We start from the raw sequence: 24,731 nt of genomic DNA on the forward strand, positions 1-24,731 counted from the left end.
ATATAAATCCATAATTTTATTGTGACTTCCACTGAATTGCAAATCATTATTTTGTGGATAATTTACTTAAATTATGATATTGTGGCGTTATTATTATTATTATTAAATTTATATTTTGTGGATTATTTACTTAAAATATATTGTGGCGTTACAGTGACGTGGTGTCAACTAAACTTGGATTAATAAAAATGTTTTGTTGAAAGTATCTTACCATTTGTTTCAAATTGCTGTTGCAAGATGCAAACTTTGAACAGTAAGTTTAATGACAACAATTTACAATTCAACAGAAAATAAAGAAGGTTTTATCAAATGAATCTTCTGCTGATATTCTGCTTGTCAGCTTCATAAAAACAATTTGGAATGTGTTTAAAGAATACAGTGAACTAATATACCTTGCCATTTTAAAAATTGATTTTACGAGGAAATACTAATAAAGAAAAGAGACAAAATGTTGCTGTATGCTTTCAATTTTTCAGCGTTACATGTTTAATAATTTCCTGGATAAATATACAAATCTGTTCTATTTCCATGAAAACTTCTTAAATATTCCGCGTTTCAAATGAGCATTTACTACATGTGGAAGAACACAGTGTAATGAATTAACGCAAAAAACAATTAAGCATTGATTTAGAAAAGCCTCTAATCAGTTGTTCCATGTTGATAAACATAAGCATACTTTTCCGCATGATTAACGTTTTCACAAAATCCAAACAATTTAACTGACAATCAGAAATAGACAAACTAAGATTCTCATTAAAGCCGCTTTTCATCGAGTGCATTTCAGTCCATTTGTGACGTTTGCGTAGCTAGATAACCGACACAATATTTGGAACAGAGCATGTGCTTTTGAAAAGAGCTATTTTTACGTACATATATAATTTATCAGACATATAAATTAACCAATATTTTTTCCATACACTTTGCATGCCTACATCAACATTATTGTACATTGTTTTTAAATTTTTAAATCACATATTTACAAACATCTGTTTCTACAGATCTTAATACACATTACAAATTTGTCCGACTCTGACGTGTACTTGGGGGAATAAAAACAATATTTTTGATGACGGCAATGAAAACTAAGCCTTTAAAAATAAAAACATTCACAGTTACATTTGCAAATAGGTTAGTCTATCATTTATACAAAATTGATACTTCTGAGAAATCAAAATATATGTACAATGAATAACACTCTTCTATTTAGGCCAGTCCTTACTTTCATGCGAGTGCAAATACAAGGCATATTCGATGTCTTGAACCATAACTTTTTGGAGAAACATTTAGCAAGTACCCGCCTATATTGCATTTGCATTCACATCAAGTAAGATCAAGCCTTTTATTCATTTAAAAAAAATGTTCGAATAAAAATCCTTCAAATTTGTTTGAGCTAACAGTTTAAGTGGAAATTCTTAAAGGGGTGTTAACCCATTCCAAATATACGTACTGCTTTACTTAAGTGATATTTACCAGCAATGTAATTAACGCAAGTACACGTACCTTTAAATCTGCAATGTTTTGGTTTTTTTGGACAAAGAAGGAAAACCTTACAAGCAGCCACTTTCATGTTGTAGCATAACAGCAGAGAAGTTGTGATAACTGAGAGCAAAAAATGATGAAAACCTTAACCAAATCCATGGGCGTCACGAGGGGGGGGGGGGGGCAAGGGGGGGGCACTCCCCCCCCCCCCCCCCCCCCCCCCCCCCCCCCCCCCCCCCCCCCCCCCCGCCCTGGAAAAGCAAAACAAAAAACCAAAAAAAAGGAAGAAAAAGAACAAAGAAAAAAAAGAGGCGCGAAGACAAAGTGGTGTAAGTTTAATGAGTTGGGGGGGGGGGCAAAATGTCCCTGCCCCCCTCTAAAACTGATAAATCGAGAATGTGTTGAGAAATACAAGCATTTTTTGCCAAAAAAAAATTTTTCCCCCCTCTGGAAAAAATCCTGGCGACGCCCATGACCAAATCCATCAAAATCTTTTCCCCCATTTTAGGGATTTTGGTAGGCAAGCCGTGAGTACCAAGTCCATCCAAATCCACCTATAGTAGTGGTGGTCTTGTGGTGGGTTTCAGCAGGTGTGGTCCTGAAGCATTATGTGAAGCAGGGCCAGTGATGGATTTTGGCGGACTTGGTCCAGTACTTAGTAAAAGACACTAGGGAGTTTAGAAGAAATTCAGAAATGTAGGTGATTTCCATCAATCAGTCAACTGACAGATTTTTGGAATAAAGAGTTACAATGACAAAATTGTGTTTTGTGATCACAAAGTTGTGCATGGTTTTGCACAGTTTTCTCAAAAGGGTAGCATCCATTTAGCTGAAACTTTAAGGCTTTGAACATTCTTCTTTGGATTTTGAGTAGTGGTGTTATTGGAAATAAACAATATTCGCAAACGGCAAAAGATCCGTAATTCCTTGTAAGTCGTAAACATGGAAATACTTGCATGCACATGGACATTTGTATTGTTGCTTTCTTTTTAAAAACAAATTCTGCCTACAAAGTGAACGTGCTCTGAGAGTGCTTATGAAAGAAATAGAAAATTGTGTGCATAATAGCAACAAGATGAATTTGGACACAAACCTGTATCTCCGTGTATTGCCGATTTGTTGGATATTTCGTCGTTTTATCCCCATTTTATCCACTTTTTAAGTGACCAAAACACGGCATGCAATGTGAGTAATGTCTTATACACATTTAACATGAGATTAATATCAATTTGTAAGCAAAATAATATATTATTTAGCTTCAAAACAGCAATATAGTTTATAGCTTCTAGCAAGCCAAGAAAAGCCATGTCCATGTGTTGCTGAGTTAATTGTCCATGCGTGAAGAACATTAATGTTAATATTAAATCTAAACTTACAGGGAGTTGCACATGCTAAACGCAAACACTAAAGAACATAAAACTCATTTTCCTACCAAAAGATTTGTTGTGACGTTTCATGAGGTTCGGCTTATTTTTTAAAATTTGCTTCCAATATAAGGTCTGCGCTGAGCCAGGATATGCATTTACTTGAATTATGAATTTGAAACTCTTTTTTTAGAAGATTAAATAATTTGGATAACGTTAGGCTGAAAATCCCTGAGTCCTTCATTCGTTAAGTATAGTGCACACTGCGTGATGTGTAAAAATCAGTTGTTTGCCATCAAGTATTCAAAGATATACAGTCGAGTCTCGTTATAACAAACTCGTTCGGACCTAGCCAAATTGTTTGTTATATCAGACAGTTGTATTAAGAGGAACATCAGTCCCATTCATTGTGCACATAAATGCACAGTCGGGACCAAGGCTTTATGTTTGTTATAACCAGAATTTTGTACTACCGAGAGTCGACTGTACATACACATGGATTTTCAGAGTACGCATCATGGTAAACAACTAATTCACAACTGGTAAACACACAATGCAATATGCACATCGAAAATGGACAAATACATTTTCGGCCCACATTTAAATACTTTAAAGTCTTCAATAACAGTTTCCACTCTATATTATGGCTGTTCCATAGAAACATATTTGTATATTTCAAATTCTACCACACTCTATGAGATATCATGCAATAAAAAAAAAACAGGAATGTTTGATCGTCCGCAATAATGTTCAGCAATTTAAGACCATCCTTTAGAACCAAAAGACGATATTTTTCAAATTAGGTGGTTCCCCATAATAATTGAAAAATTGAGCCTACTGATCGCTATATACTGACTGGACAGCGTGCAGAGAACCACAGAACGAAGTCATTTGAAGCAGTATTGGGGAGACGCGTCGGTGTTCTATAAAGGACAACTTGCCATCTTAGATCTGTTCTCAACTTGTCCTTTTTAGAACATCATAATGTGCGTACGCGAGCAAAATGCATGTCAACTCTTGATTCAGCGCGCGCTGGAGAAGGGGAACCCAGAGAAAAACCCTCATGGCACAAGAGAGAATCCACTAACAACTCTACTCACATATGACCCAAGCCGGGAATCGAACCCAAGCCACAGCTGTAGCTCTCCTTGCAACGCCGGTACCTCTTCTTGTTTGTGCTAACCAAAACCTTAGTGTTTCCGGCCACCTTCTGACCTTTTCCGGAAACTTTCGGAGCCATCTTGGAGAATTTGGAACGTATGGGATCGTGCAATCGAATACTCAGTAAGACATGTTCTGATCTTAGTAAATTTCTGTGCTACGCAGCTCTGTAGCCTTAAACCAGATTACAGTATGCTGATTTTGGGATAATATCACTTTGTAGTGCAAGCCCATGGTAATTCATCCACAAGTCAAATCACAAGTCAAACAAGAATACATTTGCCACTGTTCTTTGAACAGCTCGTGACTTGACTTGAGACCAGGATGAACTTGACTTTAACTATTGTTCTATTTTTGCTGTGTTCTAATAATAGCATGGTAGTCTTCGTCCAGGACTGGACTTGTTCCTCTAAATGCGGCAGGCACCTGAAAAGTGTAGTTAAGCTGCTGCGGCGGTACAGGGGCACTATCAACATGATGAATCAAGGCTAGTCTTGGGAACTTTGGCACTGTGACCCACGATATTCTGAGCATACCTCAACAACATTTCTTGGGTCAGGGTGCCTACGTTCCCAAGGCTGCATTCAATTCATGTTGTTGATAGCCCCCTCTGCCAGCACTACAGCTTGACCTTGCTTGGAAGATCGGGGCCGGTTGCATTTAGTGGAACAAAACCAGTCCTGGAGCAAGATTGATGAGTCGGGCGCCTTAAACCATCTGCTCATGTGTCTCTTCGAGCTGTATGTTGCTGGGCGTCGACAGCAGCTGGCGCGTGCTCCCCGTGCTGCTGTAACTGGCCTGGCTGTCCCGGTTCCCCAACTCGTTGGGGTTGCTCTGCGGAGTACCGGGCAACTCCAGATCCATGGTGTAGCTGAGGGACGCACTGTTGTGCGACAGCTCGGCCATTTGGGGCTCTTCGGTTTCGTCGTACATGACGCCCATGGCTGGATTGCTCTCTGGATCTGAGGGTGCAACAATATGCAAATCCAGTTTTGTCATGAAGTCATGTAATCGTTTAAAGCAAAAATATCAACTGACTTATTTTAACGGAATGAAATATGTACTTTATTTGCACTAATCTCTGTGGAATGGACAAGTGTTCAGTAGGCAGCATTATTTGGTATTTTCGTTGAACTGTGTCTGAAAAATCTCCCATTTAAACTTCTCAGTGTTTTTAGTACCTTCTCATAACCGAGGGGAGGGGGCAGCATTATTTGGTATTTTCGTTGAACTGTGTCTTAAAAATCTCCCATTTAAACTGCTCAGTGTTTTAGTACCTTCTCATAACCGAGGGCGGGGGGCAAATGCCTCAGTAAGTGTTCATCTGAATAGCTTGTAAGTTGACTAAGGAACATCAAACTTGCGAGGGACTTGTGAGGACACTGGTTGGAAACAGCAAAACAGACTCAAAATGAGAAGTACTCACCGTCAATGGCCGTCTCCTGCAAACCATGAACCACCAGCCTGTCCACAGTCTTCGTATCCACAGACTTCTGACTTCCTTCCCTGGACCGGTTGGACTTGAGGGAGCCCTTACCGGCCGACTGTGGCCGCGAGTCAGCGCTCATCAGGGACCCTTCCAGGGCAACGCTCTGCGGGGAGGCCGTGCTGCGGCCAGACTTGCTGTCTGCCGAAGCTGAGCTGGGTGGAGTCTCTCTGAGGGCTAGGGGTGGCATAGCTGGCTTATTGTCATCTTGGAACAGCTCCTGCCAATCGAAGATGAACGTCGTTAAAGATCCTGCTCGGACTGTTTGTCAGGCTCTCATGCAAATGCGTTTGTGTACTTTTACTTTTCCGGTTTCCCTACCTACCCTATTCTGACAGCCCCTACCCTAATCTTTTTATGGCAAAAATGAGTAAAAAAAACACCCAAAACCATCAATTTGTACCTTTTACCCTTGATTACACGCCGATGCCTCCAAAACAATCGTACACAAAAAAATTTTGGCCTAGGAACAAAATTTCCTACCTACCTACCTGTAATCGGAAGCAGAACTATTTTTTTTTTGCCTTACTACTCGCTGACTATCTAGGATTAAAGGACTATCACATATTCAAACTCTTGATTCATAAAATTCCTCACCACCACATCGCCCGATGTTACCACGGCCTGCGCCTTAGCTGCCTTCTTGGATTCCGGCAGGGAACGGACGCTGCCGTTGGCCATGGCGCTTTTCTTAGTCTCATTCTCCTCGCGGAAGCCAGTGGTCTGCTCCTCGCTGGTGCGGCTACGCAGAGAAGCAGCAGAACTAGATCTTGCCTTCCTGTAAAAGGACGAGGAACAAATGCCAAGTCATCTCCTCTGCAGAGTTTTCACACCTGTAGGTTTTTGTATTACTTACGTGAGCCCAGCGGATGGGACACACTGTGCGTACTGGTTGGCACATGTTGAGTATGACTAACCCACGACTCATTTTATTTCTGAATGTGCAAACAGCAATAGCGTCTTCGCGTGAGATGTCATGGGCCGTTGGCGATGGGTTGGAATGTCTCTCCCAGTGGTCTCCTCCAACTCTCCCTTTCTTACCATTGAGGGGGTACTTGTGCACAGAGCCCATTTGGGAGGCTCAGGCATCTTCTATGAGGGCTGGCTTCAACTCAGACTGTCCGCAGAATCTGCTGAATCTACTGATGCAATATGTTTCCTTAGTTAACTAACACTGAGCCTGTGAGCTTGTCAAGGCAATTTGTATTCTTGGTTCTTGGTTGGTTCTTCTCCTAAATACTCCGCGTGGGAGTTTATACAAACCCCTTCTCTAGCGATAAGTGTTTACTGGGTTCTTTTACATGCATTTATGCAACACACGGGACCTACGGCTTAACGTCCCATCCGAAGGACGAAGCAATAATGGTTAAGTGCCTTGCTTAAGAGCACAAGTGTCCGCCGGCGGGTTCAAACCCACGTCACTGTTGCCTCTGAAACACCAGAACATGAGTCCGGTGCTCTTAACCGCTAGGTATTGACAAGAGGACTTTAAGCTTACATCACCGCATCTGCTGGGTCAGCCAAGTCAACAGATCGAATAGACCTACTCAAGCGGACAGTGTGTTGATCTTGAATTGGCTGTTGTGCACGGCCTATTGTTTTACAAATTACGCGCCAGTGCACACCCCGAATTATTGAAACATATGAAGTTTCGGCAAGAAATATCATACAAATACTGTTGAAATGACTCTTGTGAATCAGTATTTGTGGCGTTTGGCTGTATATCAGAAATTGGCTGAAAAATGTTGCCTTTTGCGAAAATCGAAATTTTCAGCAAGAACAATCCCGGCGCAAAGTGGTTAATAAAGGTAAACTGACCTTCGACCTCTCCTGCTTCTGCCTTCACTGGAAGCAGAGCCAAGCAGCCTCTCTCCTGCACCACCTGAACAAAATGAACACAGAATAAACTTCATATTTCTGCAATGAACTGGACCAAATGGTTTTTACTGCATTGACTATACTGCGAGTTTAAATTACTTTAATGAAAAAATTGACAAAACCGCTTACCATCTGCACTAGCTCTGGTTGGACTTGGACCATTGAGGGCCTCACCTAGTGGAACAGCTTCATAGCCACTAGGAACATTCTCTTGGTTTGCCTACAAATAGAACAAAATAATCATCATAATATTATTGTTTATTTAAAATAAAAATAAAAACAAATAAACAGAGCACAAGAAAAGATTGCATAAGTTGCTTGCAGGAAACATCTCACAATTTACTATTTCTAGACAACATGTCAGTTTTTGTCTGTTTTCTGCAGCAAAATAAAAATAAGATGAAAATATTTGTATTCTCCCAGGATGGGATGCCAGTCCATTGCAGGTTGCTCCCCAACTAACAGACCTTTATCATGCTGCCACCATTTCAGTCATGTTCCCTGTATTCAATAACAGTACTGAACGATAATGTTTTTTGTGTAAAAAGGAACCAGACTATTTTTCCTTTCAGTCTCGCTTTGGTTGCATAGATTTGAATGGGAAAAATCTCTATTAAGAGGCAAGTGAAGGTGAAGTGGCTTGCCCAAGGACACAACATGTGGCCAGCAGCAGGATTCGAACCCCTGACCCTCTGATCAGGAGTCAGAAACCATAACTGGTGGACCATACACCCAAAGCTGGAAGATTAACAATTTGGAAAACCACATTAAATTTGTTGGAGACAACAGATAGCATATGTGTTACTCACTTGATGTTCTTCGTCGTCGTTTGGCGTTGGCACTGTGGTTCCAATCTTCCTCAGGGCTCTTATCTGAAGAAGAGCTCGGAACGCTGGAAAAGAGGGGGGGGGGGGGAAATCCATTTAAATAATTAACATATGCTATTTCAAACCACCTAATAGCAACAAATGATTGATTATCTTTGCCTGGCAGAAATGTTAAGTTTTATAACACCTCATCCACAGATTCTGTGTCTTAATTGGCCGAGAGCGAGTCACATGGTACTTTCCATTTTTGCTATCTTTCAGTACACGGCCAAAAGTACTCTACCCATAGCAACCGTAGTACTATACCCTTAGCAACCAACGTACTATACGCACTGTGTGCAAAATGCATAGCTGTCAGGCAGCACCTAATATACAGAACTGTTCAAACATTAAGAGGATTCTGTGGCCGCCATACTTGTTAATAAACTTTCTTATTGACTTACGTGCACGGCAAATGGGACAGCAACTTGCTTGGTACCGCAGGGAGTCAGCTACAATAAAAAGACAAACAGCGTTGAAGTTATGCAAACTTTCCAACTTTGAAACCAAGAAACATGATGTCGAAGGTTTATTAAATTGCCCAACTCTCCCTTTGCCACCATTGAGGGGGTACATTTGCACGGAGTCTATACCCCTCACAGTAATGAGTATTCATATATTCTACACGTATCAAAGGTCTTGGCTGACAAAGTGTGGAATATTAAGTTGTGATGGGGCAGTTCTACGGCATGGTATCGGACGTGTATATGTACGTTTTGGACAATTCAACAGTATGCATAATACAGGTATAATCATAAAGTGGATTTCAATTCTGGAAAAACATACCAGTTTAAGTCACTACAATGATTTAAACAAGAAATTCATCCAACTTTCTTGCTGTAGTAGATATCGGCTCAAAACAACATTGCGTCATACGTACTGAGACAAATAGATTTTTTTGTGCACTCATTTTTTTTCAGTTAAAAGTATTATCTGAACTGTTGAAATAAACTACATTGTATATATCAATAAAATACAGATAATAAGCTTCAATAGGATATTCATGTGTCATTTGTGGCATTTGGATTTTTGGAAGTTTTAACACTCAGGTGTATAAATCCATGGAATTGCCCAAAGATAATGCAATAAATTAAATAATTTTGCTGGGTTTTGCGGACTCACCACACGTGCTACAGAGGCAGAGATGTCTGCAGGGCAGAATGAGCGTGTCTCTAGCATCAGACATACAGATGACGCAATCAGATCCGATATCATCCGCAAACTCATCCTCTTCAACCGTCTGAAAAGATCAAGACAAATTCAATCTCACAATTACCCCTCAGTGCTAGCAGACTTTCCTAGCCTTCCACCACCGTGACCCAGATGGAATTTCCAGTCCCCACCTGACTGCGTCTGTTTCCCTGAAATGTCATGCACTTCAGGGTTTTCCATCCACTTCTAAATCTAAAACTGCTCACAACTGACGTGAACTTCTACACATTTGACAGCACTGCTAAGCACACAATTTTCTGCTAACAGATCCTCCGTCTATTTCATGGAGACCATAAGCAGTAAGCACACAAAAGGCACGCTTACCTCACAGGAAGTAGTTGCTTAAATAAGTGATGTAACAATAGAAATCTCCATGCGCGCGGAACTGTTAGCACAATCCATGCCATGAAATAGTGCTTAAGGTTAGCACAAATTTCTGCTACAGATAGCACAACTTTTCTGCTTACCGTTAAGCAGCACTTCGAAATTGGGTCCCGCTGCAAAGCCAATAACGGTGATGTGGCCCAACCATTGATCTTTATTAAATTACTAGTGATGCCTGCTGGGCACATCCATGTTTGTACACAAATCTATGGGAAAACTCGACATTCTGTGGCTTTTGTACAGCTGTTTGCATCTGCGTTTGTATTCTACACAGGTGCGTTATCAAGGCGGATACACCCAAAAACGAAACACACACTCAGTAAATGAGTGTTTCATTTTGCTCTGAGCAAACAACACAAACGCGTGCGCGTATCTGCTGCAGATGATTTTTGCCATGATGTTTTTAACCGTCATGACAGGCTTAAGTTGTTTGTGTATGTTGTACTTGCGCATTGCATTTAGAGTACACTTTCCAAATTCACTCCACCTAATTTCATTATTTTCTACAAACACACACGTGAATTCAAAATGTCTGTGCGAAGGACAGCTTCAAAGTATCTCTGCGCGTAGGAATGAGGAGCTAGTGCTATAGTAATTAAATATAGCTACATGGCCTGTCCCACATTGCACATTTTGAGTTCTATTCTCTAGTGCCTTGTCTGAGAAAAATTTACCCCAAATTCCACAGTGAGTGGAATTCTGGCAAGTTCTTTGCATCCCTGGTCATGAAAAGATGTCACTTTAATAGATCAACTCACCTTGCCCGACTCGCCCGAGTTCTTGTTCTCAATGCCAAAGATCTCCTGCAGCATGTAATAGACCCCGTCCACCATCTGCTTCTGCTTGAGTGTTTTGATCACGTACGTGGATTCCATGGTCTGTTCTAGGGTCGCAAAGAGGGCGTGGCTGTGTCCCGCATGCTCCTCCCCTTCCTCGACTATGCCCTGGATCACGATGGGGATGACGTCCTTGCCTGGAATGTAAGTGAACTGGGGGGGGGGGGGGGGCAGGGGAGAGGGGAAGCATTGTTACAAAAACAGTTTAATTTCACTTACGTTGTCCCTGACCAACCTTCTGGTTAGTCTTCGTTCAAGACTTGATTTGGATTTTATGCCCTCAATGCAGTTGGACCCTGACTAGCGTAGTAAAGCCACTGCTGTAGTAGAGGTAGCTATCAACAAAATGAATCTAAACCAGTTTGGGAACTTTGGCAGTGCTACCCATGAAATTACAGGTGAAGAACTACGTATCAAAAAACCATGTCCTAGTTTTGATCCTAAATAACTCTGTTGTTTACAAATGGAATTTAACCAAATTTCAGAGGTGCAATTATGACATGCTGAACGGGAACAGGTTTGATGAAAATACAAAAAAGGCCTGTTTTTACATTCAAATTAAATGTTCCATACATTTACATACAGGGGTGTTTAGGAAAAGTAAGCACTACTGTTGCTACCAGTTTTTTTTAGTTACCTCATCTTCTTCAAATATGGAGGGGTCAAAGGTGAAGGCCGGCTGATAGAAGGTCTGGCTGGAGCCGCGTTCATAGTGAAAGGTTTCTGATCTCAGAGTTGGATCTCTGGCTGTGTATCTGAAAATTCGAGATAGAAAAAATTGGAACTTAACTTTATGAATTTTCTTAAGAACACATTTTGTGCAACTTTCTACCACTCCTCTTAAATGTATGAAAACTATTTGACATCCCTTTTTGGTTAATTTAAATGAAAAGTGCACTTCTTCAATCTAATGAAATTTTCAATGCTTTTCCGCTTTTCCGGACAACTGAGGGCACTGTTGCTGTGATGTCATTCCAGGAACCCAAAATTTGATCATTGAAAATGTTTGTGAGAAAGGGTCGCTCATTGGCTTACTGCCATGTACTGGCACAACAACAAAACACTAAACAAAGACAATTAATGGCAGCAAAATCTCAAAAATTCGATCAACTTTTTGTGCTGAAATAGCTGTAATAATATGGCTTCTGCTCGGAATGACATCACAATTTTTCTCATGAATATGGAAATTTGCCTTAGCATAAAATCTTAAAGGAACCAAAACGCCCTTTAAAATGGCACAACAATTGAAAATAGCTGTGGGCTCTGATAATCCGGCTTATAGATGTTGGTATTTTGCAGTCTCAAATATTGTCCATATTTGTATGATTGAATATTTTTTGTTCTACTTGGAAAATGTAGTTTTATTAATGAATCCTGAAAAAAATTCTCAAAATAAATTTAAGTTTCATCAACTTCTTGTGTTTTTGGTCACTAAATTCTGTACAAAATGCAAGCTTGCTTGGGTTGGACTTGAACCCACAACCTCCTGGTTACCAGTGCAGATTCCTTACCAAATTGACCAGCTTACCACGGTGGGCTAGCTGGTTTGAAACTGATATGGCTCCGAGTACCGAAATCCACACATTTATATGAGGCAAAACCAGTGCATTGAAGTTATTTGTTGTTGCTACTTACATGGCATGGCCTGTTTGTATCTCTTCACGGGCAAAGAAGTGAATCGTAAAGGCAGTGCGTGCCTCGGTATCAAAGGTGAACTCGATGGAATAATGACCATCTTCAGTCTCCTCTCCTTCCCTGTTGGAAAACACAAGACTGACTTAAAGGGGCTGCCAACTGTCTTTAAATCGGCAGACTTTAAAGTTTACACAGAAATACAGACATCAATACAACGATTTTTGTACATGGACTAGTACACGCAGTCCTGTTTTACTATACTCCCGAGGACAATGCTTTGTGTTTCCCTTTGTCCCTGTAATATAACACTCTCCCATAAGCAAATAACCGTACAATAGAGGATCGTTTCAAACAAAAGACTCAACTCCTGAGGACTGAAAGGATCTGTTGTTCTCCCTTTGTGTCAGTCCTCGGGGGTTACATCAGAGTTACATCAAAGTATTTTTAAGTCTCGAGACTCAATTATTTATTACGGCTGTCCACTTTTGAATAATTTAGTATTTCATTACTCAAAACTGTGTTTGACCGAATTTGGAAATTCGAAATTGCTAGCTGCAACTGCGTGCTGGGCCAGTCAAAAGTTGCAAGCAGAGCGCGCCAGAGCGGCAATCGATATGGAGTGTTTTGCAGCATTTTATTTCTGTCAAGGGCTTTAACCTGCTAAAAGGATCAAAAGAATGAACCGCTGTCGACAAAAAAAGTTACTGTCGAGTGTCGACAACAAAAAGTGGCACCTGACAATAAAATGTCGCAACTTTATGAAAAAGTCACATCAAAATCATGTGTGCATGTGCGTTATTGTTTTGTTTCGAATATTCAAGCACAAAAAGCTATTGGAATATTTGGCTGAATATTTGAATATTTTGTATAGTCGGGACAGCCCTATTTTTCAATTTAAATGCACGATATTCCAAGATTTGTATTCAACTGGTCTCACCTGACAGCTTTGATCAGCTTGAGGGAATCCTTCCTGATGTTGACTAGACTCTTCAGGGTTTTGGTCGGCTCGCTGGGCTGAAGGTGTGGGTACGGGAACTGGTAAAGAATTTTAAAGAAAATTAAAGTAGATTAATGGTGATAAAAATGTTAAGGGGTTCTGTAGGGCCTTAAAATCAAAAATATACAGAATCCATTTTGTAGATTTTGCTATCTCAAGTCAAACAAAGGTCTCTAAAAACAAACGGACAATTGCCACCAACTGGGACAGGAAACAGTCAAACAGTTTTAATACATGTCTCTACATGTAACGTGATCAAGTTGTTTTTTGTTTGTTCTAGAGGTCACGTGATGGCCACCTGTGTTTGTGAATGGTCGCGTCTGAATCACCTAACTACAGCTAGAAATAACACACAGGTCTATGGGAAGTGGCTGCGGCTGCTTCCAATTAATTCGGAAGCAACCCTTTCGTTCCAACATGGCGGCAGACAAGTAGCCGCCTTATAAAGTAATTTTGTTACGTTTTTGCTGTGATTTTGGCAATTTATGTGAGCTGGGTGTATGTGAAACATCGGTGAACATGTTATTTTGATTTATTGTCGTTTGGGTGCTAGTACGACCAGCCAAAGACAAAATTCGAAAAATGGAGTTCTTGCGTCCCAGTGGTTAGACCTAGTGATTTCAAGCAAATTTCATGCAAGCTGAAACTTCAAAGTACTGGTTGAAAATGACATATTAAGGTTGACATAAATCAGATAAAACATCTTCAAGGAAGGTCAAAATCTAGATTGATGCCATGTCTGTCATCTCGTGTTTGGTTTAACTTATGTTTAACCTTGACTCCTTAGGTATTTTTGCTAGGATTCAGCCTCAATCCTGCGAAATCCTCCATTATTTCTTGAATGTGGTTCTTGGAGGGGTGACTACTGCCTCAATTCTGCAAAATCCTCCGGCAATCACTGTCAAGTTGAGGCAGAGTCAGTGACATCCTGGAGCAGTGCGCAGGATTTCAAGTATAATCTAAGCCCAAATGTATGCACGGCTAAGCATAAACACCACCAGATCTGGCCCAAGACCTTGACAGTGCCACAGTGCATAATCAACCACACATTTTTTGCCATATGGCCCCAAATCCTGCAAAATCCTGCATTTTGCAAAGAGGATTTTGGAGGATTTGGGAAGGTTAGGGTTAATGATAATATTTACCGGGGCAGGTCTTGAACTGAGGTAATTCAGATCAGAGTTTTCCCCAAACAGATACGCCTCAGGTTGTGGGGTGTCAAACCGCTGTCCGCCCATACTGAAGTAACTGCCAAAGTAGCAGCCTGGCAAAAGAAAATAGTAAAGTGTATTTTGAAACATCTCAAATATAACCATGAAAATCAAGGTTAAAGAAGAAACAGAATTCAGAACTCCATTTCCTACTTCATCATGTTCATAAGATATATAATTAGCCCAAATGTCCTCTAACATGTCTAAGTGTCCCCAAATCAACTAGGCCTATGCAACAGTCAAGTCAAAATATTTAAAATAAAGTGATTTTTTTTAATGTTAATAAGTGCTTATCACAGTATCAACAACTTAAAATAAGAAAAAATGAGGCGCATATTGTTACCAAGGCCAGGGAAATAAAAACAAGTAATGCATCAAAGGCCAAAAAAAAAATAGTTCTGCTTCCGGTTTCCCTACCTACCCTATTCTGACAGCCCCTACCCTAATTGTTTTATTGGAGAAATGAGAAAATAACACCCAAAACCATCAATTTTTACCTTTTACCCTTGACTACACGTAGAAGCCTCCATATGATCGTACACAAAAAAATATTTGCAAAAAAAAAATTCCCTACCTACCTAGGGCCTACCCTATTTTCAAATGCCCATGTAATCGGAAGCAGAACTTCTTCTTTTTTGGCCCTAAACAAAATGAAATACTAACTGGAAATTAGTTAAGATGGCACTTTTTTTGGCCAAATTTATGTTGAAAAACATCAACCATGACATGTCATTGACATTGTTAATATGTTATGCCATTGACTATTGTCAACAAACCGAAAACAAACCACCAAATCATTATCAAGCCATGTTCACAACAAAGTACAATACAAACACGACAAAAAAATGTAGGGCCTATTCCCTTACCCTGACCAAGGAATTAATAAATACAATACATTATCATTATCATAGTTTCATTTAATGTTAAGTGAGTTGTTTTGGAAAAACTTAGTAACTCGCATTCGCAACAAATTTCTAAAGCCAGGGGCAGGACACTGACTGGTCATGCTGGTCCCCGCGGTTTCCGCGTTCTGGCCCGTACCACCCCGTACCAATCCCATGTCATCTTCAATCTTGTGAAGGCAGAAAATGTTCGGACTTCGATCGTACCTGTTTTGGGCGGATATCTGTACGCGGCAGATGCACTAATGTCGAGTTCCTGGACATTAGATCGCTGCATACTCGTCAGCCCTCCCATTTTCACGTTATTGGGTCGTCACTTATTGCTTAAAGAAGAAGAAATCGTCGTTTACTTTAAGTCCGCAGTCCAGTTTCCGTGATTCACGGCATCTGACGACAGAATAACAAAATGGCGTTTCCCATAATCCTCGCTATAACTAGCTTTCATGAAACAGTCGTCGCGCATATGCATCGTCATCGAAATGGCAAAAAGTGACATCATCATTCTTTTCTGGCGAGAGGGCGCAATTTAGGTCCACCATAACCGAACTTTTTCTTGCGGACACCATTAAACAAACTACCATAGACCTCAGTGATCATAACGCCCACTTCCAAACATTATGAAAAATACTCAAAACTCGCGATCGCCAAGGTGTTTGAGACACAATCATATTAAAGCTTATTTCATCAATTTTCCATTTGTTTTCATTTTTTGGGAGAGTTTGCCGATGACTTTTGGGAGAAATGTCATCCAAAGATATTCACCAATGAAGCTTGAAGCCCATTGCAATTTTGAAAAAGGACGTCTACGTTCCATTGGAAAACTAGAGCAATTTTGGGAGCTCATTTCATCAAAATTTCAAGAAATACGAGCAGTCCTCTTCAAAGCTTCACTTTTTTTTTTTACAAACTTTACAAAATGCTCCAATACCGGAGATTTGAGGGCATGCAAATCACCCTTATAATATTGGGTGTTTGTTTTGTCATGGGTTATTATTCACGTTCATTCTAAAGTTCAATTGGAAGTATCCCCGCCGTACCAAAAAAAAGGACAAAGTTTCAGGACAGCAAGCAAATAATTATTCAATGTTACTTTGCTTGAAATTAGTTCAATCCTCTTCCGGTCAAGTGTCCATCATTAATTCATCGCTCCAGAACTTGATATGACGTGAATATAAAAGGAAACTGTGTCAGAGATTAACAAATAAAACTACTAAAATGGTGAAATTAATTGTATTCCTAATATAAAACCTCAAAAGCCAGAGAGAAATAAAAGAATGGATAATAATATTGCTTCATAAAAAAAATGTGATAACAGTTTAAGAAGCAGTTTTTCTAGTTTTTCCTATTGATTTAAATAGCATGAACACTGAACAAATATTTTATCTAGTCTTTGTGAGTCTGGTTCCCGGACAAAATGATTCTGACTATTTCTGACGAATCTTATGTCAAGTAGCCGCCACGGCTAAACAAATATTTTTTTTTAATTTTTTTTTATGATGTCCGGCCTATCCGGTTTGGTTTAATCATTAAGAGCCTATAATGTTCCGATCACATTTTTTTTAAATGCTTCATTATCTTACAGTTTGATATTTATGTCAAAAAACATTGACTGACATTTAGCTGGAATCTCCAAAGTTAGGGACCCAAATCAGGCAATGCCGAACTTGGGACGAATTGAGTTTTGGGAAAACAGGTTAGTCTGAGTATCACGGAGCCAAGTTCGCCAGGGCCAGGGTCTATTACATAGACTAGGTATAAACCATCGTTAGATTCAAAATAGTACCATAATATGACGCAGCAAAGCTCGCCCCTCATACGATCCGAGTGCATACTTGATGAGGCACAATTATTAAGTCGTCCTTGAATATCAAATATATATATATATATATATATATATATGCAATAAATTCAGAATATTCTCTTTCTGAACAGACTGTTTCGTACCATAAGGCACTCATCAGCAGAATGACGAAAAATAGAATACAAGTAGCATCTTACCTTATTTCGAATCAAGCGCGCGCACGCGTTACGCGCGTTACGTCATTGAAGTTAGTACGCGTTTACGTCACTGAAGTAAGAACACATCTGTCTCGATGCCTGCACTTGGAGACGATTTCGCTTCTCTTATTCAGTGTACCTAGATCTGGCCTACATATGATTATGTACTTCTCTGCTATACATAAATTGCATCTCTTGTTTACGTTAGAGTATGAAATCAAATGGGACATAGTTCTGAAAGCACTGCCATACTCTAACGTAAACAAGAGATGCAATTTATGTATAGCAGAGAAGTACATAATCATATGTAGGCCAGATCTAGGTACACTGAATAAGAGAAGCGAAATCGTCTCCAAGTGCAGGCATCGAGACAGATGTGTTCTTACTTCAGTGACGTAAACGCGTACTAACTTCAATGACGTAACGCGCGTAACGCGTGCGCGCGCTTGATTCGAAATAAGGTAAGATGCTACTTGTATTCTATTTTTCGTCATTCTGCTGATGAGTGCCTTATGGTACGAAACAGTCTGTTCAGAAAGAGAATATTCTGAATTTATTGCATGTTTATAGCTCTACAGAGATGTATCGAGCACTGTGAATTGTGATAGAAGACGATTTCATTGGATATATATATATATATATATATATGAACTCATTTTTGTTTTAATATACTAATTTTTATATTAATATACAAAAATTATGCCCAGAAATACCCGGGGCGCTTTCCGAGAGTGTCGACGCAATGCATTCGGTAAATTTCGGATATTCTCTGAAACGGGCAGGATCCTGCCCGGTTTTTTTTTTTTTTTTTTTGGCCACTTCTATTACCGCTGCGGCTACCTGACGTAAGATTCGTCAGAAATAGTCAAAATCTTTTAATCTGGGAACCTTTGTCTGCCGGGTGTGCTAGCTAAAGTCTCAATTTGTGAATTTAGCACCACAAGTATTTAAGTCCTACAGCACCAAAAACTCAGAGCCAAATTGAAGTCTGACCAAATATTCAAACGACATATGCAGGTAAAGGAAACATAATGGGAAAAGATATATAGCTGATGGTCATTAACAGGAAAACAATAAAACCTGTAAATAAATTGCTGATACATTTATTATGGAAATAATTTATGAATTTGTATTTATTTATTTGTAATGTATCGCAAAATTAATAAGAATTATGAAACCAGTGCCAATTTTGATGCGTTTCAACTATTGTTTTGTTTTAAGAAATTAAAAACTCCCAAACCCTTCCCCCGAACTTTGGCCTAAATACTTACATACACAACAATGCACCATCAAAATGCATCTTGTTTACACTTTTTGAGGAATGCCCGATCTATGTTTTGGCAACATGCCCATTTTTTATGCAAAACAGCGCCTGGCGACCTTGCCAAAGATCTTGTTTACAAACGCCAGCCTGACTGCTTTATCTAAAAGTTATGTTACTGTTACTTGTACAAATTATTTTTTATTTCATGATTTCTGAAAGTTGTGTACAGCTTTGACACCATAAATGGACCTGGTACAACTATTTCAGTATAAATTTATTCAAATCAGATACATTTCAATTCAGATGCTATTTTTAGAAATACAAATGCAATTAAATAACCGAATTGGAAGTGTAACATTACTTTATTAGTGGTGGCCCTTTCCCAAACAAAAACCATAACAAAACAGGATCCAATCAATAAACAGGACCTCCCCTCAAAAACATGGGGCGATCCACGTCATCCTGATTGACTGACCAATCAGCGATCGGTATTCCACTCCCGGCTCTCTGACGTCATGTGTCAATAAACCGCGCAGTCGTCGTTGGCCTGGTTGGCGAGTGTTTCGGGCTTGTTGTCGTTCCTCTAGTCGACCGAATAAATGCTCGAAAATCTCTCCAAAATGGACGCTCTGAAGGAACAAGTGATGATAAACCAGTTCGTACTGGCGGCCGGGTGTGCAGCGGACACTGCCAAGCACTTACTTCAAACGGCACACTGGCAATTCGAGGTACAATTACCGTCTCCATAATGGCGACGGAAATTTTCTTTTTCGCAATACCTGTGTTTATGTTGTGTCTTGCATCGTGCATGCGTGCAGTGCGCGGGGTCATGTTGTGTACATTGGGTGTTGTGTTATCAACCATTTAAATCTCTTAACCATGTTAACACGGCCATTCATTGAGTTTTCTTTTCCCGTTCTTTTCCCCCTCAGACGGCATTAAGTATTTTCTTCCAAGAAGCACCGATACCAAACGGCCATCCACACTGCTACAGACAAGGTGGACATTCGGTAAGAGAAATCTATCGCAATTTTTTTCCTCTATTTTCCATTCACGTTCCGCCTGTTTACCGGTGCGTGGATTTACAATAAAATGACTCATGTATATGCATGAAGTTATCAAAGGCATCAGACTGTGCTGTGGAAACCGCTCGGAGGATTTCTAAGAAGTCGTCGAGTTGCATTATTATGCTAATGATTGTTTTTAATTCTCTCCTTTAAAGGTGCACGCACCGGCCAACACGCCAGCAACTCCTCCCAATTTCCCGGATTTAATGATGGACCTTTCGAAATTGGGCACAACGGACAAATATCACGCCGGTTCCCCAACATGTATGACGTCTGCGCCGGCCCCCATGCAGCCAATAACACAGTACGGACACGGTAACAACAACCAGAAACAAATGGAGGTGGAACCGCAGAGGTGAGACTGGCCCAAAACCGGACGGATTTGGGGGGTTGGGGAAATCTGGCAGTGGAAACAACACGGATCATCACTTGTGGATGGAATGTTATCACCGGACAAAGATGATCGTGGAAGACAAGGAAAAGATATCTTTCAAATGGAACTTGAATATTTGGAAACGTGCAGCTGCAGTTGTGTGCGGGTGGAGTAGGCCTAGTACCATCGGATTATGAACTTGGAAAAATAAAGCGTTGACAGACAGCAACACTTTAGAGCAGAGGGGTGCCTAATGGATCTGCGATGTGGAAATGATTTTCTCTATTTTTTTTGTTTTTTCCCCTTTTTTTTAATGTTCAGTTCTTGTAAACACCCTGAAAGTTTTATAATTGTTCTGACGACTTTTGGGGGGAAGAATGTAGTACTTCAATGTCACTTGGATGTTGCGTGTTTACAAAGTATGTTTTGAGCAATGACAACTTTTAAAGCGTTTTCAACCAAAATGTAATAACATTTGGTCTATCCCAATTTTTAGGGTGTCGCACGACATCAACTGAATGTTACAAAGGTATTTTATTGGTACAAAAGTGGCATCTGGATACTTCATTCTCTCCTTTTTCCTCTTGTGTTAGAACATGTGTTTAATAGCTCCATGGTAGGAATCACCTGGACACGTTATTTATACAGTTGTAACACTAACCATGTCTTGCAGTCAGTGCAGCGCTGCCATTTTTTTTGGAGAAAATATTTGGTAGTTTTTTTGGTCTAACTTATTGCACAAAATGTACATGTAAGATTGAAAGTTTGAAACCAGTGAGAAATGGTCAAATTTGTATAATCGTTCCTTATTAAGCTTAATTATGTTGAACAATTTTTGTATCAATTTTTGTTAACATTTTGTATGTGTACAATTTTGTGTGTTTTAATGGTATAAATATACTAAAAAGCAGAAACAACAAAAATGTTATTTTCCCAGCAAAATTAGTGGAGTGCTAAAATTTTGATCCGGACTGGTTAAAAAGTTTGCCGCATTTAAATGCGGAATGTTTGTTCATTACTTACAAAGACTTTAGAAAGCTACCAAAATATGCAAACATAAATTTACCCAAAAATCATTTTATAAAGTCCCAGCATTTCAAATATTAGTACAGTACTCATGTGAAAGTGGACAATGCTGTCCCTTGAAACTTGTATTGAATTGGAAAAAAAAACAGGAGCGCCAGGTTGTTTTTGATGGAGCCGACTGCCGATTCACTTAAGATGCACAGAAGTAATTGAATGGTTCATGGCTATGTGACTCGCGATACAATATTTTAGGAAGAGTCACAAGACCCTAATGTACAGTACACAGTTTCAAATGGATTCTTACAACATCAACTGAATGTGCAAGGCTATGGGGTACTGCAAACGCACTTTCACACCCATGAATTTCACTGGCATTTGTACTGAAACACTTCTTATCAACTTCTGAAACCTCAAAAAATCTACTTCTTATTGTGCATTCAGTTTATGTAAATGGCACCCGCTTTCTTGGAGTGATACATACTTGATTCTCAGGGTTGTACATGTATTTTTGTGCACCAAGAAAACCTCGCTCAAACTGAATGCCCCTTTAACTGGAGGAGTGACCTTTAATCATCACCGCATGTTGTTCATGACTAATTCTCATGGTTTTTAAATGTGGCACTGAGCAATACCACAAGAACGGACATTTAATTTCCAGTGTACATGTATGTGTAGGCAAACTGTATTGAAACCTTTGTTATAACATGACATGAAGATACATTTAAAGCCTGAGATGACATTAAGTTTGTGCAGTGCATGCAGTTGAAGTAGAATGATTTTCTTTTCATTCAGACCACTGGCATTTATTCCCCTTTATTCTATACAAATTTGTGGCTAGCAGTACAGCTGCGCAGGCTTATACAAGGTACAAGTGCACTACCTTTTCAGGTCAGGCACGGAGTACAGCACATGACCTTTAGCATGTTATTGTAAGCTTAATACTTGTCCCATTGTGAAGCAAGCATACGATTGACAACTGTCTGGTTCTCGGCTTAACCATAGAGGAAAAATAATTTTCTTTGAATGCTTGAATTCTTAACGAAATGATGTGCTCACATAACTCAATGCACATTAGTCTAATATTAGACACTTCAGTTTTCTTTTTCTTACAAAATCTTGCAATCACTGTTTGTTTGTAACGAAAAACGGTCCACTTTCCTGAGTTCATATTGTCAGTTTAATCTGGTACATGCGTTTGATAGTGTTGCCTGAATGAAGAGACAGTAACATCAACTAACCTTAATCGAATGATCAAGTGGTAATTGTGTTTAGTCTACAGACTGGGCAAAATTAAGTTAGAAAAAAAATTGCTAGCATTATGCCTAAAAATAATTTCTTAATGTGGAGGAATAAACTTGTATTTTTTACCAAAACATATAAAGGGTGATATTAAAGGGACACATTTGTTTACATTTTTTCCTTTAAAAAGTACAGTTGTACGAGTAAAACGATGAGTAATATTAACATGTTTTGTATGATTTTGTAATAAATGTGACGGCCCTTTTGTTCCATGTATACACTAGTGTAAGGTCCCCCCAAATTAATTAAATGCCTTTGAACAAATCTAAAACTGTATTTTGTAAATGTGATGTTATTTTGTATAGGTTTTGTTTTACCATAATTTTTTTTTGTACGAAATTTAATTGCTGCAAGATGCTGCAACTCTACGCACATTCTGGATATTATTTTCTTTTTCCCCCAAAACTAATATTTCTCCAGACATTGGATTTAGGAAAATTAATAAGAACCAGTGGAACTAGGAATCACGTAGTTGTATAGCAGTAGTATTACTTTGTGCAATTTAGCAAGTGTGTGTGTATTTTCCTTTGATCGTTTTTGAGGTTGGTTCACCACTCCTTTCTTCGGAGAAAAAAAAGTTAAGCTTATTGACTTTAATTCTTTCTTTAAATCTGCAGGCAAATTTAGATTTAATATTCCATGAGTCTTATGGGTTATCCTAGAATACTCTATCTTGTGGCTAAATCATCTTTTAACATGAATATGTTTGTGTGGGAGTTTTATTATGTTTTGTACTCGGCAACTTTGATTAATTTGCAGGAATGATGCTGAAGTACGACTGTGCTTTGTTCTAGTTCAGTGTTACCTGAACAATATTAACAGTAGCGTGGATAAATAAATGAAGAACGCGTAAATGGTACTTTTTGGAATTGAGAATTTGTCCCAAAAAAATGTGTTGCATGTGATAATAAACACTAAAATGTCTATTTTCCCCTTACCCTGAGGTAGCTAAATTGAAGTTTGAAATTCAGTGCCTACTCAAATACTATTGTATTTAACTCACGGTATCTCTCACTCAAATTGAATACAGTGGATGTACAATACATGATCGTTCATTATAGCATGGAGTGCCCCTATCTTGGTCGTAATATTTTGTTAGTTTGACCTTGGTAGTATTTTACTGCTATCAGGTTTGTTACATAACAAGCAGTTACGCAAACTGGCCCATGATAGCGAAGCATAAGGATTAACAACTCTCCTACTGGAGGTGGAAAATGTAATTTCATGAAAAATATGTCAGTAGTAATATTGTTTGTATAATATTACAAGATTAATTTTAGTCTAACACGAGCTACCTCCGCTGCCGCATATAATCATTGGTTATTTTAATTGTTGATCAATTGTGTAAATACAAAGGGCTCAATAATTATTGTAATACATGTAAAAAAAAAAACACATTCATAAATAATGTCAAGGTATAGGTGGATTTTCCATATTTGTTATGAAGGGAATTCACTTGTCATATTTGAGATCGGTGACAGTTTTGTTAAATATTGTGGTTATTTTCGTTCAACTGTTATGAAATGCTAAACGGGCAGTACACGTGACTATGCACACCTTTGCTTGTGAATGTGTTGCCCTGCACCCGTACGACTCGTGCTTTGTGTCTTAAAAGTTACGTTTGCGCGTTGGTTGGAGATGAAATTGAGATTATGCTCGTATAGGCTTGCTCTATAGGTAGCTACTTTGGAGACGAGCTTCACTAATGTGTTTTCCATAAATGGATCTTTGCTTGTTTTGAAAATTCTTTAAAGGTTCATTCAAAATCCATTTACTTTAGAGAGTACCAAAATAATATCTGCATATTGACCTACGTTTGAGTGAGGAAAATGATTTTGTTTTCTGCGAAATGTTTTCACTGTAAAACAGCACACAATCAAGCAATGTGCTGCGAACCTACGTGGGTAAATAAACATAGCACGTCACTGGCATGCATAGTTGTGCGACGTCGCTAAGTTAATGCTCTTTAATAATTTTAGAATTATGAACTTCCATTATATTAAAGCCGTGTAAATGTTTCAAGCTTTAAATGTATACTATACTGTGACTTTTCTCTTGTGTAAAGGTACAGTAGGTTTATATATTAGTTGTATATGTACATATAATAATAAAACTGAGGATTAAATAACAAACTTTTGTGAACAGTTGGGTTATCAGTTTTTCTGTTGTGTGCCAAAGTTCAAATGATTAGCTTATTTCAACTGCGGATAGAACAATGGTTCATTATGCGAACTCGGCAGGCATTGAACTCGAAGTTGCATTTTCAAAATATAGTTCACCTCGGTGGAATTTG

General features: G+C 39.1%; 2 protein-coding genes across 2 annotated transcripts; one reads left to right on the top strand and one right to left on the bottom strand.

The window, feature by feature from the left end:
• Positions 1-2,140: 2,140 nt before the first annotated feature.
• On the bottom strand, positions 2,141-15,847 carry LOC119737695 (probable E3 ubiquitin-protein ligase MGRN1). Its single transcript, XM_038212236.1, has 14 exons — positions 15,619-15,847; positions 14,444-14,562; positions 13,239-13,336; positions 12,302-12,421; positions 11,304-11,421; positions 10,589-10,819; positions 9,357-9,474; positions 8,639-8,686; positions 8,178-8,260; positions 7,498-7,588; positions 7,309-7,372; positions 6,088-6,268; positions 5,431-5,710; positions 2,141-4,966 (listed from the first exon to the last, which is right to left on the bottom strand). The coding sequence occupies exons 1-14, from the start codon at positions 15,704-15,706 to the stop codon at positions 4,713-4,715; spliced, it is 1,893 nt and encodes a 630-aa protein (XP_038068164.1). The 5' UTR covers positions 15,707-15,847; the 3' UTR covers positions 2,141-4,712.
• A 3,339-nt stretch (positions 15,848-19,186) lies between these two features.
• On the top strand, positions 19,187-24,570 carry LOC119737258 (UBA-like domain-containing protein 1). The gene is made up of 3 exons (XM_038211456.1): positions 19,187-19,401; positions 19,606-19,683; positions 19,896-24,570. The coding sequence occupies exons 1-3, from the start codon at positions 19,273-19,275 to the stop codon at positions 20,097-20,099; spliced, it is 411 nt and encodes a 136-aa protein (XP_038067384.1). The 5' UTR covers positions 19,187-19,272; the 3' UTR covers positions 20,100-24,570.
• Positions 24,571-24,731: the final 161 nt, after the last annotated feature.

The sequence above is a fragment of the Patiria miniata genome, unplaced genomic scaffold (genome assembly GCF_015706575.1).
Source record: "Patiria miniata isolate m_02_andy unplaced genomic scaffold, ASM1570657v1 HiC_scaffold_3, whole genome shotgun sequence".
Classification (NCBI taxonomy): Eukaryota; Metazoa; Echinodermata; class Asteroidea; order Valvatida; family Asterinidae; genus Patiria; species Patiria miniata.